The 18936-nt window shown below is 30.6% G+C and overlaps 1 protein-coding gene across 1 annotated transcript; it reads left to right on the plus strand.

Annotated features, from left to right (window-relative positions):
• The first annotated feature begins 1873 nt into the window (after positions 1-1873).
• Positions 1874-17533, plus strand: LOC129980779 (kelch-like protein 10). The gene is made up of 7 exons (XM_056091163.1): positions 1874-2332; positions 5708-5907; positions 10279-10560; positions 11600-11910; positions 13867-14076; positions 16503-16622; positions 17367-17533. The coding sequence occupies exons 1-7, from the start codon at positions 1874-1876 to the stop codon at positions 17531-17533; spliced, it is 1749 nt and encodes a 582-aa protein (XP_055947138.1).
• The last annotated feature ends 1403 nt before the right edge of the window (positions 17534-18936 follow it).

Here is an 18936-nt window from a genome sequence, read left to right on the forward strand (position 1 = left end):
ATTAAAAACACAAAACGCGCTTTATTAACATCCTTTTAATCCATGATGTACATTTTTTTTCTATTTTCTTACCATCAATAACATTTTGCATTTTTTCGGGATTTTCCATATTTTTTTATAAATTAAATTTCCTGATAGCTTAAATACAGCTTTCGTACTTCTGATAAAGTCACATTCCGAAAAATTATTTTTGTAATTAGTACATAAGGCACTTTTTATCCACTAAAAAAATATTGTACCTTTTCATGGGTTTACAGTCATTATCTTTCTCCGACATCGTTTTTTAATCTCTTACTAAAGCAAAATAACTACAAATAATACACATAAACTGAAACGGCATTTATACACCAGTAACGACAGAAAACGGCTTTAATCGAACAAGATAAATCTTGGTTATTTTTATCAATCAGAATGAACCTGAGCAGTTTCTGCAACTGCATCGGTTATCAGAACGAATATTAATAATGGTTGCTAATGCACTTATCTACTTCTTCGCTTATATCTGTGTTTTGTCTATCTTAAATTAATCCAATTCTTTAAAATGTTTTATTTTATTTCTGTTTTTAATATCGAATTCAATACTAAATTTATTCTGTATAGATATATGATTCGACACATGTGTATTACTACATGCCAGTGAGAAAGCCCCAAAAGAAACAGCAAAGATGTCATGTTAATTGCAAAAAAGCGATTATTCACATATGTTATTCTCAGTAAAAATTTGAGTATATTCGCCAATGGCAAATATTTTAAATTCGTCAACTGTGTGTGGTTAAGACAAATGTTCACCAATAACAAGCATTAAAGCTTCAAGTTCGCCAATGGCGTATGTTAACCCAGTGACAAGCAGTTAATGTAGAAGTACCTATAATCCATTTAATTACTTGAAATGTGATGTTTCGTTTATAACCGTCGTAATCTTCTTAATGTAATATACTACATTAATGTATGACATGCATTATTCTTTTTTATTGAAAGAAATAACATCTTTTGTTTATTCCTCTCATTTACTGCACTAAGAAAAACTTTGTCATTCATGTAGAAACTTACCTTCAGAGTTAAAAATTAGCTTGAGAGTATTCCTTAAAATTAATAGGGTATTATTTTTACTATATATATTATTTAGGCTTAGTTTTAAAGTGATCTACTTGCAATCTCCTCTCTCATTGTAATCAAACATAAGCTGATATTGTTTTTGAATTGAGTGGATGCTTAGCTGACGGTTAATTTTGGAAAGCTTTTAACTGCTTTTAACAGTATTATGTTTGGAATAACTAAATTCATGCTACCATGGTAAAATGTGCGTTGCTGCTTCAGTCTTACATTTTTATAGAATTGATCACTTACTGTGATGATGCCTTGCAAATACCATGAGATACATCACGGATATTCTGAAATTTTGAATATTCTTCAAGTTTCTGCTATTTTATGAAACATAACGTGCGACATATTGTATTGCTTACGTTAATTACAAAAAGGTTTCAATTAGAAAATTAAGATAAACTCTTATTCATATTTAAATAATAAAAATAATAGTTGGAATTTCCAAAATATTTTTTTGTAAAATTGCATAAATTTCATATAAAAATAATTTTTTTTGCATATACAATAGTCCATAAGAATTTTAGATGAAATCATTTGAAATTCTTCCTATTTCTAGGTTAAACGTCTTTAAGTATTATTTTGTGAAACAATCCAAAGCATCAACATCTAAACTTGCTTCATGATTCTACTTAGCCACGAGATTCAAATTAGCAAATTTCGCTTAAAAATATCAATATCAAAACAAAGATAATCATTTTCAAAATAGCACTTTCCTTTCCCATCTCATTTAATCTTAATTAAAAAAAAACTCAATAGCACAAATTCTTCAATGACAGATTTCAATCAGCAAAGACTAGTCACATTCAAGGAGCTCTTGGACAGCGAGGAGTTGGTGAATTTAACTCTGGTAACAGAGGACGGTGGTCAGTTGAAAGTCCATCTGGAACTCTTGGCTGCTATCAGTCCTTACTTTCGGCGCATGATCGACTCTTGTAAGAATTCGGCTTGGGAAACCATCCACGTGCCCGGAACATCCAAAGACACCCTGAGTGAAATCGTCAATTACATTTACACGGGAAAACTTTGCCTGAGAGAAGACAAAGTGAAAGCTCTGATTGATGCCGCTGAATTGCTGCAGGTCCCGGGGGTCGTCAAGCTCTGCAAACAGTTCCTCGCATCAACCATCACGGTCTCGAACTGCATCAGTAGATACAACTTCGCTAATTGCTATCAATATTCGGATTTGAAAGAGAAAGCGATAACATTCATCCTTGCTAATTTCGAAGATGTGAGTGAATTTAAACACCATACTTTAATCATTTAAGAAAGAATTGTCGACAAGTAGGTGCCATTAAATGAAGTATTAACTGAGGAAGGTTACATCCCACAATAATGAATTACAATGATACTAATAAGAAATTATAAATAAATTCATTATTTAGAGTAAATTTAAATTATTTTTAATTGATGAACTTGTAACATTGACTTTTCATCAGTTGCTAAAAACTAAAATCATCAATTTCTAAATAAAATTTTCTGATAACAGAGATAAATGCATGAAAAATGTTCGAAAAAATATATATAATTCTAAGATTTTTTAGAACTAAAATTGAGTTTACTTCGTTTTCTCTGTTTTGATAAAATGCATTTCATCAAAATTGTTTGACATAATACAAATAATTTTGAATTAATATCAGAAGACGACGAGTATTAATAAGATTCATTTAATAATGTCAATGGACTATGATGAACTACATCCTAGTATAAATGTACCATATTATTTTTACGAAACCGTATTATTTGTATCTTTATTTTTAAATTATACTCGAAAAATAATAATAGAGCTTTGTGAGTGATTAACAAGTCTTCGAACTGACGAAATTATTTGGTGATAACCCTTCATTCAGGAACTTTGTTCCATACATGAAAACGCTTTATATTTCTATTTCGTTCATTTCTGTTGGAACTTATTATAATCTATTTTATTTGCCCTAACTTCTCGATTTCGACTTTCAATCGAAACCACTCGACTTAAATTCAATGAACTATTTCGTATTATTCAAAACCAAAAATGAGCACCACTTTTAGAAGAAAATTTCCATCTTTGTTATGAAAAGTGATAGGTTAATTATTGAATCTAAAAGTGAGTGACTGAAATATAGAGTCCAATGTATTCAGACATAAGGAGAAGAGAAAAGAGCTGCTAATGTAAAAATAATGGTGATGAGGTATGGTTTGACGTTTTAATATTACTTATATGCTGGATTTTATATTTCTTCTTAATGCGTGGTATTCATTCTCAAAGAACATGCAGGAGATTTTTTTTAATTTTATTTTATAGGTAGGGTGAAATTATTCGATGATTGTGATTTGGTTTGATAAATTAATAATTTAAATTGTACTAGAACTATTATGGATGGGTATTATGAGTTTGAGATTTCAAAAACAAAGAGGATGATATTCAAATTCCAAAGTTTCGCGCCTTATTCACATCGTGCTTCAGGATAAACTAGTAACCAGTACAATTAGAAATCAAATGGAGAAAGATTCAAATGGAATATTTAGTTTCCATATAAAAAATTACAACGTAAATAAAACGTAGAAGGATAAAATTAATTCAGAGACTTCATGACTTTACTTCTTTCATCCTGGCTTAAATCATGTTTTGATAACTTTTTGAGTCTTGTGGAACTCGAATAATGATCCATTTATTTCAATTGCTCTTTAATTAATTTCTGTTCCATCGAAGGGAATTTAAAAAATTGAAAACGTATCTCAAACATTTCCATCAAGTAAAGCCAGTCAGTGACATAATAATATATTGAAAAATTTTATACTTTCAAGGACTGATACTTTAGTTATGAATCTTGAAAAAATAAGATACGGTTTAATTTAGAGAACTGTGTATATTCTGGCAGGAGTATTATTATATCATGCTACCTTACTGGATTGTTTTAAAATGTAGGATAGTTAGAACTAAGTCATAGAATTGAAGAGTTTTCTTACGAACATTTAAATCATTATAATTAAAAAAATAATGTATTAGATGTCTTTAAATTTATATTCCCGCTTAACCTAAATTTGTTATAAGCAGTCCTATTACAAAAGGAATCTTTCCGTTTACCATATGTTTGTTCTCTTGGTTATATTTTGATAAGTTCACCTACTGTAAGTTTGATTCCAAACATCAAGTCGATATTTCATTTGGACTGAAATCCAACGCAAAGGCATTTTTAGAACTACTTTTGAATCAAAATTCCTTGATATTTCGGGCAAAAGTGAAAATTTATCAAAACTTTTATTCGATCAAATTTTAAATAGGGATCCTAAAATTTCTTTATCAGTAGCATACGGCTTAGAATGCTTTGTTTGGTTTCCGGGTGATTTTATTTGAAAAAAAAATATTACTGCAGTTATTTTACAGAATTAACATTAGTTTTGTTAAATTCCAAAAAAAACCATGAAAATACCAGGTCTTTACTTTGCTATTCATACCACAAATCATAATGAAAGTGCAGAATATCACTCATCCATCAATGTGAAAGAAATGTGCAAGAAATTCATGATTAACCACGAGAATATTAACATGTTTGTATCCAAAAATAATCAATTCAAATTATGCGGAAGAGACTTAATTGAAAATAAATACAACTAATATTGCAAGCCATTCAATTGATTCTTAAAGTTTCTGGTATACTTATAAAAATTAATTATACATATAACAGTTAAAAATCTTTTACTTCAGCCTAGAAAATTCTTCAGTATTAAAGTTCAAAATTCAAAGAACTTATAAAATAGAGAAGAGCATAGTTATCACATCAGACCTTTTAGCTATTATATTATATGCTTCCTTAATGCCAAAATACAGTGAACACAATGATTTAATTGGCGATATATCATTCAACAATTTTTTTTCGCACGCATTTCACCCAATTTTTTTTATCCGCAATTATCAATTTTTTTGGCACTGATTTCCTTTTCTGTTTGGGGCAATAAAATTCTAGAGTTCATTCGGAAATTTCACAATTAAACAATGCAATGGCGTTATGTCAAGAAAAGTTTTGGAGCATATATTTTCTATTCATGTTTATGTGCTTGGAAAAGAATATATTTTTTCTGAATTTTAGCAATTCTATTATTTTTCAAAAAAAAAAAAAAACATTTTTTTTCTTTCTGTTAGTTGGATTGAAGTCTGTTTAAGTTTTCTGCTGCAGTTCACAATATAAGCGCGAAATCTCACCGTTCTGTTATTCGGTAGAAATTAAGAGGAATATAAAAATAGGTTGCTTGTTCAGGAAGTTGATTAATAAGTGTTGATTAAAAAATAAGGTTGTATTTATTTATAGGTGTTGTATCACTCGCTTCCTCTCTTCTTTTCCAAATTTGAATGACCAGAAGTGTAAGTTCGAGAACTTAGAACTTTCTTAGGAAACTCTAATTAGGCTTTAAGTTAAAATATTCTATGCTAAATTATTAACTGTCGGAAAGTCGAAAGAGTCCAACTATTAGAGAGATATTGATTTTATTATGCCAAATAAAATTTAGCTATTGTATAAAAAAATAAAAAATAAATTAAAAAACTGAAAATATTTATGTGAAATAATATTCAGTTCACTCTAAGCAACTGAAATCGATTAAAAGAAAAATAATTCTTATTCCTTAGGTGTATAAAACAAATACGGAGTATAGCGACCTTCACATAGACGATTTGCTCGCCATTTTGAATTCCGATACATTGAACGTGAAAGAAGAAGAGACCGTGTACTGGGCAATGCTCAAATGGGTGGATGCTGATTCGGACAACAGAATCCTTCATCTCTCCTCCATTCTGCGGTGTTTGCGAATAGGGCTCTGCAACTTTAAGTAAGTTTGGCTTTAATCAGAGTAGGAAATATCGACTCTTTGGGTTTATTTGATACTACCCACTTTTATAAATAAGTTTATTCTCCGAAATTGTTGATTTTTTTTAGGTTTTTAAACGAATAATATAGAACGTATTAAAATCATTTTACCTTGCTATTTGATATGATTGAAAAACCAGAATTAAATCGAATCAGTTTACTGTAAAGTGCATATATTAGGAAGCGGAAAAGAAAATCCTACTACGGAGATTATGAAGGGCAAATTTAAACGATTGAATGTTTTGATAAAAGAGTCTGAAATCCATCGCATCATTTAAAAACATTGTTACAAAGGGTGCATCCATGGAAATGCGATTTATATCATTAAAAAAGTCATTTTTTTAGTCTTTTGATTGACTTATATTTTAAATGACGTTTGTACTTCGAAAAATCAATAGTTTCCTTCATCTTGCCTTAATGAGCACGTGTGCCAAATGTCATCATGAATGGGCAGAAACTAGACTGGAATGTAGATTTGTGTGAAAGGTATGCAAACAAATATTCACCTCTTATATGTATGTGTGTGTGCCTTTATCGATTTTCAATTGACATGAAGATCATCGAGAATCCATTGACATTTCTCAGAAGATATAGATTTTATTTGTGTGAAACATAATGTTGTGTAGAATCTCAATTATATTTTAGCAACTTAAAATTGGATTATGATTTATATTTATTAAATATATTTCATAATTATTAAAGCAGCCTAAAATTGGAGAACGATTTGATATTGGTTTCTAAACTCTTTAAGTATTTTTCATCCTTCTTGCTCGTTACATTCCCGAGCATTCATTCTCGAATAATGCAGACAAATGCACAGAAGTCATTCAAAAGGCTTTCATTCGAGACTTATCGGTATATAAATTTTATTATTTAATTCAAAAATGAAATAGTAATTTTGGCGAAAAAATATTTGAAATTTTTTCACACAAAAAAATAAAAATTGCAGCCGAGTTTATGAAAGAACAGAAACATATATATATATATATATATATATATATATATATATATATATATATATATATATATATATATATATATATATATATATATATATATATATATATATATATATATATATATACAAAGGGACAGAATTAAAAAAAAACTATTCTGAGTTCTGTATATAGCGAACTCCTCAGTGTAAAGGTTCCAAAATTGTTGAACATACTATTCAAGACATGGAGAAACGGGTTTGAGTTTAGTGGAGTTTACTAGCGCTAAAACCATTTCTGATTATGCAGCGCCATCCATAAGATATAAGCAAACATTCAGTTCATAAAAGACGTATTGTCATTTTTTTAAAAGTTAATTAAAAATTCAGTTGATCTTTACAAATATTCCATTTGCTGATAAGCATAAAAAACTGTTGAATAAATTTGATATATTAAAAAAGTACAGTATTCATATAAGACAAAAGGAACCTACATTTTTATAAAGGTAGAAAGTTGAGGATGAGGCATTTTATGAAGAACGCCTTTTAAAATATCGTGATAAGAATGAAAAATTGAATCCGTTACGAATAAAATCGTGGGCATTCTGTAAGAATGTGCAGAACTGTCATTATGCATTGTCATAATATATATATATATAAGTAACCAATCTAAAGTAAGAAATATTTTGAAAACGAAACCAAAATGAAAACGAAACGAAATAGTTCCGGAATCGCAACTAAAAGTTACTTCTTATTCAAACTAAAACCAAAAAGGAACAGGAAAAACTTTATAGTATTTAGAGAGCGCAAATGCAGCTACTTCTAAAACACAGATGAATTGATACAAAAGTATTAAAATCAAGTTAATAGGAAAATCATATAGACGAAATAAAAAAAGAATCCGCATGAAGACTTTTTCAAGGTCACCCTCAGGCAGGGATTCAAAAAAAGGGATTTTTTCTGTGAGGAAATGCAAACAAGAAAGTCTAATAATGATTCCTCGTGACTCGAAAATCCCCTGAAATTAGGCCTAAGAGATATACCATTTTAACAGAAAGGACAATACAAAATAACAATAAACACTAAAAACACTTAAACCACTAAAGCAAAAACAAAAAGGAAAGCACATACCAGCAGAAGCAAGGAAATTTTAAGCTATCGATTGTGATTCCCGCTTTCTAAAAACACAAAGCTAACGTATTAAAGATAAATAATAATTGTAGTCTCCCAGCGCCATCTATTGAGTGATCTAATATGCAAGGAAAGTTCTATTTTTATTTTAGGAAAAGGATTAATCCCAAACCATACCTTGTTTAATTAAAGAGTTGGCGTTACAGTAATTTTTAGAAAATTCATTTTTAATTAAATTTTTATGGAGGTTATTTGATGCTTCAATATAGGAATTTATGTCATTGCAAACCCTTTTGATCCTGTTAACTTGTGAGAAAATTAGATTTTTGAAAATTTTAGTTTTGATTGTAATGATAGTTACATAGTTTTGTAATTTTAAAGTTGAATTCATCCCTTTTATCGTAGACAGCAACTACTGTTTTATCATTAGAAATTTCGATTTTTAAATCCAGAAAGGTAACCTCAAGTTGATTTTTATTTGTTTCTGTTAGAATTAAATCTTTTGGATAGCAATTAGTAACAATATTAGTATTGTCGAATTTTATCAAAAGTAGGTCATCAATATACCTCCATTCGTTTGTTAAATTATATTTAATTATTTTTTTCTCATAGTAATGCATAGTTGCGTTAGAGTTATATTCATTAATTAAAAGTTCTTTATAATAATATTTACAAATTAAACAGAAATTATTTGTTGATTTATCTATTACTGTAAAAACAAATTTTTCTTTTAATTTTTTTATTTGTTTTTTTAATATTTTACTAAAATAAATCCCACGTTTTTTAGATCTGTCAAAATCAGTATTCATTTTAATTTTAATTTCCTTTAAAATTTTCACTTTCCATTCTCCGAAATCTTCCGCAATGGTATTTTCTAGATAATTGAGCAATAAAAACATCCAAATCTTTACCAATAGAAATCAAAATTTTGTTACGGTTTATTTTTTTCTCTTAATCTAAATTTAGTTCCTCTTCCCATTTTTTTATTTGGTTTACTTGTTTTTCCTATTAACTTGATTTTAATACTTTTGTATATATATATATATATATTAGCTTCTAGTTTTTTTTTATAGTTGCGTGCCACACTTTAGTGGAATTAGTCTTTTCCTCTATCGGAAACGTAATTTCAACTTACTTAAATCGAGATGAAAAACATCAATCCTCAAAACCATTGCTTTTCAAACTAGAGAACTCTAGAGACATATCATCAGTAACATTTTTAAAAAATGAGTGGAGTGGCATTTTTAGAGACTTTTTGATCGATTCTATTTTTTAATATGAGTATGCTGAATGATTATTGATTAGTTGGAATGATATTATGTCTGAATTCTATGATCTTTGATAGCACTTCTGCAAATGCATTCACTCTTTCTCGTCAGTTGGGAGTTGGTATCTGGATACTTATGTAATTGAAATGTTGATGATCTTACGAACACCTACTGAATTTCCTCCTGTAGATCACCTGTCTTGACATATATTTACTTTTATTTAAATAACAATTCACGTTATTCAATGCATGACACGTTTCCTGTGGACGGAGCAAATTAACGGAGTGCCTACAAATTAATGAAGCCTGCTTGTCTTGATGTCAGAAGTGGTATACTGTGTAATATGTATACAATACTATTAAAGGAATATTCTTTTAATGAATGTTGGTGTTCATTTCGAACAAGTTTTTAGACATTTCAACTTGTGTATTTTTTACATGTTCAAATTTTAATGAAAATAATACTTTTTTTATTATGCAAATGTATTATGATTTCTTCTTATACTAACTTTCTGGAATGTATATATGTTTTCTTTTGAAAAGACAAACCTCGCTCAATCAATGATCTGAGGTGTGGGAAATAGATGTAAGTCGATGAATGGCATTTTAATATCCTAGCAAACTTTGAAGACAGAAAATAAAGAAACTTTGTGAGTTTATAATTAAATATTAAAAAAAATATTTTATTTATTGGCATTTATTCGCGATAGAGGAAGTGTATACTTTCAGTTTTTGTAATATTTACACTCAACCTCTACAGAAGTCAATGCATTTTCTCACATTTGGTACCTTATTATTAATGAAACTTTTCATTTGAAAGTATAATATATACCTAATTGCAAGTATTAAGGAAATAAACGATTGTCAAACTTTTTAAAGACATCCTGTATAAGTCACACGGAAAGTCATACCTTTTTGCTATTATTATTATTTTTTTATTATTAGAGTTATGATAAGATGAACCAAACGTTTTACAAAGTACAATCTCTTCTGATTTTCAGGTTCTTTGAAGACCACATTTGGAGTAACGAGTTGATATCCCGCAATGAGGACTGCCACGGAATCCTGTATCAGGCATCCCAACTGTTCGCAGACCTTCAGAACGGCGACTCGCCCCAGACCGTCTACGACCTCCACCATCCTTTCTTGAGGCCGAGAGTTCCTAATGAGATCATTTTTGTAATGGGAGGATGGAGTGCCGGCAGCGCCACCAACATCATGGAAACTTACGACTGCAAGACCCAGCGATGGTTCCTCGCTCTCAATTCCGATACGATTCCCAGGTGAGACACACACACACACACACAAACACACACACACACACACACACACACACACTTTCTTGTGTGTGTGTGTGTGTGTGTGTGTGTGTGTGTGTGTGTGTGTGTGTGTGTGTGTGTGTATGTATATATATTGCTTATTTTATTACAAAATCAGTACATATCTAAGCCAAAATAGTTCAATAAACATTTTTGTTACCTAATTTTCAATGCAATCTTTATGGGGGACTTCTAATGGCAGAATTCATTATCTGATTCTATGCAATCAGATGCAAGGAATTTAACTTTAATATCTATTTATTGAGCAATTTTTAAAACTTTGAAACAATACTTAAGAATTTTAAATATAGAAAATAAGCTTATTAAAATTTACAACAACATGGTTATTCAATAAATGCAAATAACCCATGATTTTTCCAGCCCAAGTGAATGAGTCAGTAAGGAAGACATTGAGTAATAGCTCCTTTATGCTTTTAGGCTAGAAATTCAATAGCTGCGCGGGTCAGTTTGATGGCATCATCAATATAAAGTCGCCGCCTACATTACAATATAAATGGGGCATTTTGGGCTCAATTTAATTGTCTGATATTCCAATTATACTAAAATGTCCAGATTTTTTTTTTTTTTTTTTTTTTGTAAGTGAAAGAACTGCTGGATTTCGGCAACACCTGAAAAAAAATAGATGTTCTGTTTTTGTTCTTGGTAAAAGAAAGAAATCCACAAAAGCAGAATATCTGCGTATTATGGATGCAAGATCATAGAATCTTACCGTTTTCCAGATTTTTTTTTTTTTTTTTGGAAGTGAAAGAATTGCTGGATTTCGGCAACATCTGAAAAAAAATAGATGTTCTGTTTTTGTTCTTGGTAAAAGAAAGAAATCCACAAAAGCAGAATATCTGCGTATGATGGATGCAAGATCATAGAATCTTACCGTTTCCAAGGAACTCACGAAAGGCGAGTATCCATTGAGAAGAAGTAGTATAGTTATGAATCCAATCCATTCGAGTTTATCAGTAAGAGAATGTTCCAATTTCCGTTTCAGGGCATACCACGGCATGATTTGGCACCAGCAGAAGATCTATGTGATCGGTGGTTTCGACGGCAATCAGTGCTTCAATAGCGTTCGTTGCTATGACCCCGTCACATATGTTTGGGAGGAGAAGGGCTGCATGTACGTCCAGCGATGTTACGTCAGCGTTGCTGCAGTCGGGGAATACCTGTATGCCCTGGGAGGATATGATGGACACCGCCGAAACAAATCCTGCGAGAGATACGATTCCAATAGGAACCAGTGGAGCTTTATAGCCAACATGCACAACATACGGAGCGATGCCAGTGCTGATTCTTTAGATGGTGAGTTGACACCTTTTTCATTTTCTGTTAATATAGATTATTTCAGAAACATGGGCAAGTATGGCGATGCATTAGATATTTCATGGGCAACTTTAGGGGATAATTAATCCTTATAACATTTCTTTTTTAATAAAGCAATATAGTGGTTAAAAACTCGATCGGCATATATATATATACAGCAGATAGGCATGAAAGAAAACTTTAAAATTTTATTTTCTGCATTGTTGAAAATGCCATATTAAGTATATATATATATTTTTTTTACAATAATAGCTGAAATATGCTTCTATATACACAAAATATATGTAGCAATACCGATGGTGCGACTGGGGTATTTCTAGTACTTACTTTATAGACTTTATTGTATTATTTTATATGCTCTCTATATATAACTTTACTTCATATATTTATTTTTTTTGTTCTATAATAATGTATTTTAGGAACGAAATTTAAAAAGGAAAAAAAAAAGGAAAATATAGTTTAAAATTTTAAATATATAATTTAATTATTCGTCATAGAAAATGAAAGGACTTTCTTTGAATCACTACTCGATTTGAAACTAACGAATAAACCTAAATATTAAATTACTTTCAGTTTGGACACATATTTTTTCTAGAGAAAGTACAATGTAGCAATCTTACAGTCAGACCTGGAGTGAGCTTTCTATATAATTTTAAATAATGGAAAATGTTTGGGCTACTTTTCCCCCTCCTTAACTTCCAAAACTAAATATTTTTTATTAATTTTAATTTAATTTCTATTCAAGTAGTTTTATGCAGGAAATTTTGCTATACTGAAATAGCATAATCTATAAATAAGAGCCACTTTCTGGAGAGTTAATTTCAATATTTGCTTATATGAAGACGCAAAATATAAAATTAAAAGTTTTTTTTATATAAAATTATAAAAAAATACAGCATTTACATTCAATCTAAATTATATTAAATTATAAAGCAATACTTTTAAGTATAATAAAATAACACAATACAAAATTCAAAAAAGCTAATTAATTAGAAATATTGTTTGAATACCGAACCGAAGTTTGAATGATAACTTGATGTTAATTTGAATACGTTTGAGTACAGAGCTTTTAGAATTTAACCGAAAGCATTTCAAAATACCACGAAACGGATATTGAATCATCTAAATTATTGCCTACTTTATCTATTTATTAATACAGCCCTGAATGTGGTGGTTGCTTAAAAACAAATAATGACGTAACATGAAATCTAATGTTAAATGATTGTATGCAATTAAAATACATTAAAAAATACATCCTTTAACGAGCAAACTTTTATATTCTGCTTTGCTTCATAACGATGTTTTCTTTCAATAAACCATTAGTTGCAAATAAAACCTTTTTTTTTCTTTGCATAAGAACTCATCATATTCTTTTTCCTCGTCGATTTTATGAAAGTGAAGTAACATTTCTTGATTTGCAGTTCATTTAAGTTTTAAAATTTTATCTTTGATTTAGTAATCAATTTATTGACAACAGCAAAAATAAGTAAATGAATATGAAAAAACACGTCTTTATAAATGTATCTTTCGACACTTTCCCCAAAACATAAGCAAATTTTAATTACTAATGACAATATATATTTCTTTGTGCAAAATATGCCTCCGTACAAATTTCTATCTAATATTTTACAAATAATTAAAGAATTTAAACATTATTGATAGATAGAAGAAATAATTGCAAATGCAACGACAAAAGGTACAAACCAATTGCAGAAGAGGAAAGGAAAGGTCTGCAAACTGCAAACGCTAGAATGAAAAATTGTCTACAAAGCAATCAAAAATTATCATAGCGAGCCTTCATTTTGGGGCTTCCAGGTTGAATAAGTGTATTTCTACATCTTACATTCAATATTTTATCATACGAAGAGTTTCTTGCCCTTGATGGTTTTCAATAATTTTCGTAAGGTTCTGTTTAATAGGTGTATTTTTTTCTAGGGAAAATCTACATTGCGGGTGGTTTCAACGGTACACAGGTGCTGGACAGTGCGGAGTGCTACGATCCAGAGACGAATGAGTGGACACTTATTCCGAATATGAATACCCCTCGCAGTGGCGTCAAAGTTGTTGCATTCAGAAATTACCTTTTCGTGATTGGCGGATTCAATGGCAGTAACAGACTTTCCACAGGTAAGAGACGATGCCCAAGTCGAATCAGGGACAAAGCGACATACTAATAACCTCGAAGACAGCCAACCGACCATTTTTTTAAAGATTGCTAGTGATTGGGGGCAATCTCTGATTGCCAAGGTATCATATTCTTTTTTTAAAAATGCTGTTTCGAAGGCAAAATTTCTAACCGGAACAGTTCTGGTGCTGGGTTGCGTGTGAATAACTTTCTGCCTAATTCCAAAACCATAATCATTAATCAATAGCTGATTTTCTTTGTTACTAACTGTCGTGTACCTTGACACAAGATGTATCACTTTTCCTAGCAACCCAAGTTTATTAATAGATTATAGATGAAATGATCGAAAACTTTTTACTTATATGCAATTAAATTCCAATTTAAATTTAAACTAATTTTTTGGAGTTCCTACCATACTTCCTACCAAACACATTTTTATCAATATCAACCCACACACTCCAGCGCAACTACTCATCTTTCTTCACTTCATCTCCTTTTAGCCATGGGGCCGCAATAATTATGGGAAGGTTAGAGGCATGGCACTAATCAGTGGTCTTTCACACCCATTTTTTCACAGATTTAAACTGCTAACTTCACCGCATTTCCTTTTATGAGAAATTTGAGGATATTTGACCTTTTTGTTTTACATTTTGGTTTAATATCTTTTATTTATCTATCTTTCCTTGTATTTGCCGACAAGTCTGTATAGTTGAAATCTCTAAGCAAAAATATATTTTTGCTGAGAAAATTAAGTTTTGAAAATAAGTTATCCAAAATTATTTTCAAAACTTAATTTTCAGAATTTTATGGAATAAATTGTACTGATTTATTTATATTTCTGAGGTTACTCTCATAATCAATTTTGGATTTTTTTTAAAAAATTATTCTGTGACAACAGATATTTTTATGCTTATCACTTAGAATGTTTTGTTATTGACTATATCGTGATATGTATTGCATTGTATTGTGCTTTATTTGTGTGAATGTAATAACTTTTATTAATGTTACTAAATCTCGAGAACCCTCTAAGAGCTGGATATAGATTCTTCGCTTTACCTATTATAAACCTCTTCTTACCGTATGAATCATTTGATAGATGTTTTTTAGATTCCAAAACAAAACGATGGCAGTAAAGGGACGGTTAATAATACAAAATATAAAAATAGAATAAATGTAAAAATTTCCTTTTATGATGTCAAATTTGCCAAAGAGAACAAAAAATAAGGTTTCCCATTTGCATGTCTGAATAATGCGTTAAGTGTCCTTTTCTCGTTATAATAAAGATAGAAGGAATCATTTGCACATACTCGAGCTTAAGTAAAAGAGAGTTAGGCATGGATAAAACATTATGTGCATGCTGAAAATGTAAGTAATCAATGAGAATGCAACATTCAATTTCTTCAAATTTTGCCTTATACATTAAAATGACCAATTACCGCAAAGTTTACTTTTATAAGCACTGAACATAAGCAAAATATTCAAGTTATCTAACAATATTTTTATAAATTAATTTTATTAATTATTAATTTTCGAAAATGACGAAAAAGAAATGAAAGAATTGAATTCGAACATAACTTCAGAAAAGTCTTCATGATGACGTTGGATTTATTTCGGGCTTCGTGTCTGGCGGCATTCGGGGTCTATTGCCATTGACACGTTTTGATAAAAGTCAGTAACTAGAGTGGATTATCAACCAAACTGAACTTACTGAAGCGTCCAAGGTTAACACTAAGCTATGTTTTCATCTGAGAGCGGGTAGACTTATCCCGAACATCAGAGTCATGACCTCTCGTTACCACTCTTTTATCTTTTTCAACTGTTGACATTTTTATATGAAATAATCTAAAAATGAAGCACACTACGCATTTCTATAATACAAAATAAATTTACAAAACAATTATTAAACAATTTTTGTGTGCTTTATGAAGATAGCTTGCAATCTTAGATACTTCAACGAATTTGAGATTTTTAAAGTTGCCATGAAATTTTGAAAACTCACTCGAATACGAATTTTAGCAAAAAAAAAAAAAAGTTGAGATTGGAATCAATAGAAAATTTATTAGATGTATAATATTACTTGAATTATTATTATCTTCTTCTTCGTTTACATTTCATGTATTTTTTCCGATGGCATTTTATATAAATCCGTTGATAAAATGTATCAAATATCTGTTGTACTTTTATTTAATTGATTTTAATTAACTTTTAATGGCTCACTTTATAAAAGTTATGCATTTTATTTTGTATTTTCCGTGATTTTAAAATACTTCGAATGAGTCATTTTTAAATTCTATAACGTCGTTTAAAGTTTCTAAAATCACTTCTACGACTGTCAGAACTTTCCTAGATAATATAATAGATCGTATTATCCTCATTATGCCAAATTATAATGATATATGATAACATAAAATAATGTTAAAATGGAGTTTCATTCATTGCGTTGCAGTCGAAAGGTACGACAAAGTGACCAAAATGTGGACATTCGTGGCACCGATGCTCGGGCCCCGCAGTAACTTCGCTACGGCCATTATCAATGACCTGCTCTATGCTATCGGAGGTTTCAACGGTGAGTCAGCTTCTGTTGTTCTCTGTAGTCTCTGAACAGTTTTTTTTTCGGGATATCTTAAAATTCCTTTAAATAGCAGAGATTGGTTTTCGTTTCTTAGCCTGATATTCAACAAAGAACATATGGTGCATCAAATAACAAGATCATGTTCTACCTCGACAATTACAAAACTACCCCTAGAGTATCAACAATTGAAATGAAGTATGCATGTTATTACTAAAATAATAAATTCATTTAGTATATTAGTAAGAACTCAAAGTTGTTCACACTTACACCAATTTTTGTTCATGGCTTGTCTTGAATAGTGAAATACAATTATATAATGGCTTGTCTTGGATAGTGAAATTAATATTTGAAAGTACAAAAAAACAAAAAAACTCTATTATTTATTTATTTCATGTCGAAGTACAATTTAGCAAGACCAAATCTGGGATTTGATTAGTTTTTTTCTTTCACAGGTGGGGTTAAGTCACCAGACAGAAACGAAGAAACACGCTTTTCTATGAAAATGAAAATATGAATTAGCAAATCAAACATAATAGTTGAAACTGATTTTAAAAAATTTTCCAGATAGAGTTTATCTTAAATTTGTCTAGAAAACTTTAGTCCTCTGAGATGGAAATCAAATAAATGGTTTTTAACAATTACAAAATTTGCATTTACTCTAACACTAACTGAAATTTTATTTCCGTGATTATAAATAAATCATTCCTTACGAGGATTTAAATTTATTTTCTTCTTCAGGGCTGTCCACTATAGCCAGCGCTGAGTTGTACGATCCTGTGAGTAATAGCTGGCAACCAGTCACCGATCTGAATCTCAACAGAAGCGCACTAGCAGCTTGCAAGGTCAGCAATATATCCACTGCCCAAGAGTACACATACATAGGTATGTACACACAGGTAGGTTGATCCAGAGACTGTCAGCGATTTTAGTTATTTCTTCATTCTACAGTTCAATACAGTTTGAATAAAAAAGACTTTTGAATGACAAAGTATCTGCAAAATAAGTAAGTGCTAGATAAGAAAATATGTTACAAGGTAATATTGTCATGAAGATGCAAAAAAAAGCAAGTCACAAAGTAACATAATATCAAGTTTATTCGCTTTAAGCTACTCCTAACAAGAAAGTTAAGAAAAACGATCAACCTGCTTGTGGAACACCAAATTTATATAGAAGTTCATAGAAAGTTCTAGAAGCTTCTATTACATTACCCAATGAATAACAATAAATTTAAATTAACAAATGAATAGCAATAAATTTAAATTAAAGTCTAACCTTAAATGTAATGTCGCGTTGCTGAGATTTGAATCACGGACCCCGTGCTTCAAAGCTCGGGCTTTACCTCTCAGCCACGCTAACTGTGTACAGATCTCCCTTTTTGAGACATTACTCCCCTCTTAAAAGAACAGCGACTCTCTGAAAAAAAATCAAACTGTGTTAAAAGCTTTCATTCTTGAACGAGTCATGAGTCCAGTGTGTTATGTTTTCTTTCTCACCAATAGCATCTTCTTGTTTTTGTTTATCCTCAGTTAGAGTTTGCTCGTCTGGATCATAATAGGGCTTCATACGCAAAACATGCACTATTACTTTTTCCTTTCTTCTTCGAGAGGAAGGATCAAAGTCTTGAACTTTATAAATCATATCTGATAACTGGAGAAACACTTGATATGGACCAAAATACTTCCTCAAAAATGTTTCGGAGAGACCGACTTTTCGGACAGCGATATAAATCCACACGAGATCTCCAGGGGTATAGAATACCATTCGATGTTTAGAGTCATAACGACGGCGATCTTTGTCTTGAGATTCCGCAGTCTAGCCAATTGTCTTGATTCTTCGGCTCTAGAAATCATCCTTGAAATATAGCTGTCATCCACATCATCAGGACAGAATGGTAACATTGTGTCTAGCGTTGTCTCCGCTTATCGTCCATGCAATAAATAGAATGGTGTGAAACCAGTGGTTTCTTGCTTGGCAGTATTATGCGCAAACGTTTCAAATGGTAAGGTTTCATCCCAATTTTTATGTTCTGTATCAGCATACATGGATAACATATCAGATAAAGTTTTATTAAAGCGCTCCGTCAATCCGTTTGTCTGTGGGTGATAAGCTGTCGTCTTGCGATGGTTGATGTTACACAATTCAGCGAGGGATGAAACTAGTTTCGGCTGGAAGACTGTCCCACGATCAGTGATAATTTCTAGAGGAGCTCCATGTCTCAATAGAACTTCTTCAAGGAAGAACTTAGCCACTTCTTGGGCTTCAGCTGTTGGCAACGACTTTGTCACTGTAAAACGCGTCAGGTAATCTG

This window comes from Argiope bruennichi, chromosome 8 (assembly GCF_947563725.1).
Source record: "Argiope bruennichi chromosome 8, qqArgBrue1.1, whole genome shotgun sequence".
In the NCBI taxonomy this organism is placed as follows: Eukaryota; Metazoa; Arthropoda; class Arachnida; order Araneae; family Araneidae; genus Argiope; species Argiope bruennichi.

Bases quoted from the DNA above. Each gene is read 5' to 3' on its own strand.
- LOC129980779 (XM_056091163.1), top strand. From the start codon at position 1,874: ATGACAGATTTCAATCAGCAAAGACTAGTCACATTCAAGGAGCTCTTG. The intron at 5,908-10,278 runs GTAAGTTTGGCT...TCTGATTTTCAG, and splicing joins ATAGGGCTCTGCAACTTTAA to GTTCTTTGAAGACCACATTT. The intron at 11,911-13,866 runs GTGAGTTGACAC...ATTTTTTTCTAG, and splicing joins CAGTGCTGATTCTTTAGATG to GGAAAATCTACATTGCGGGT.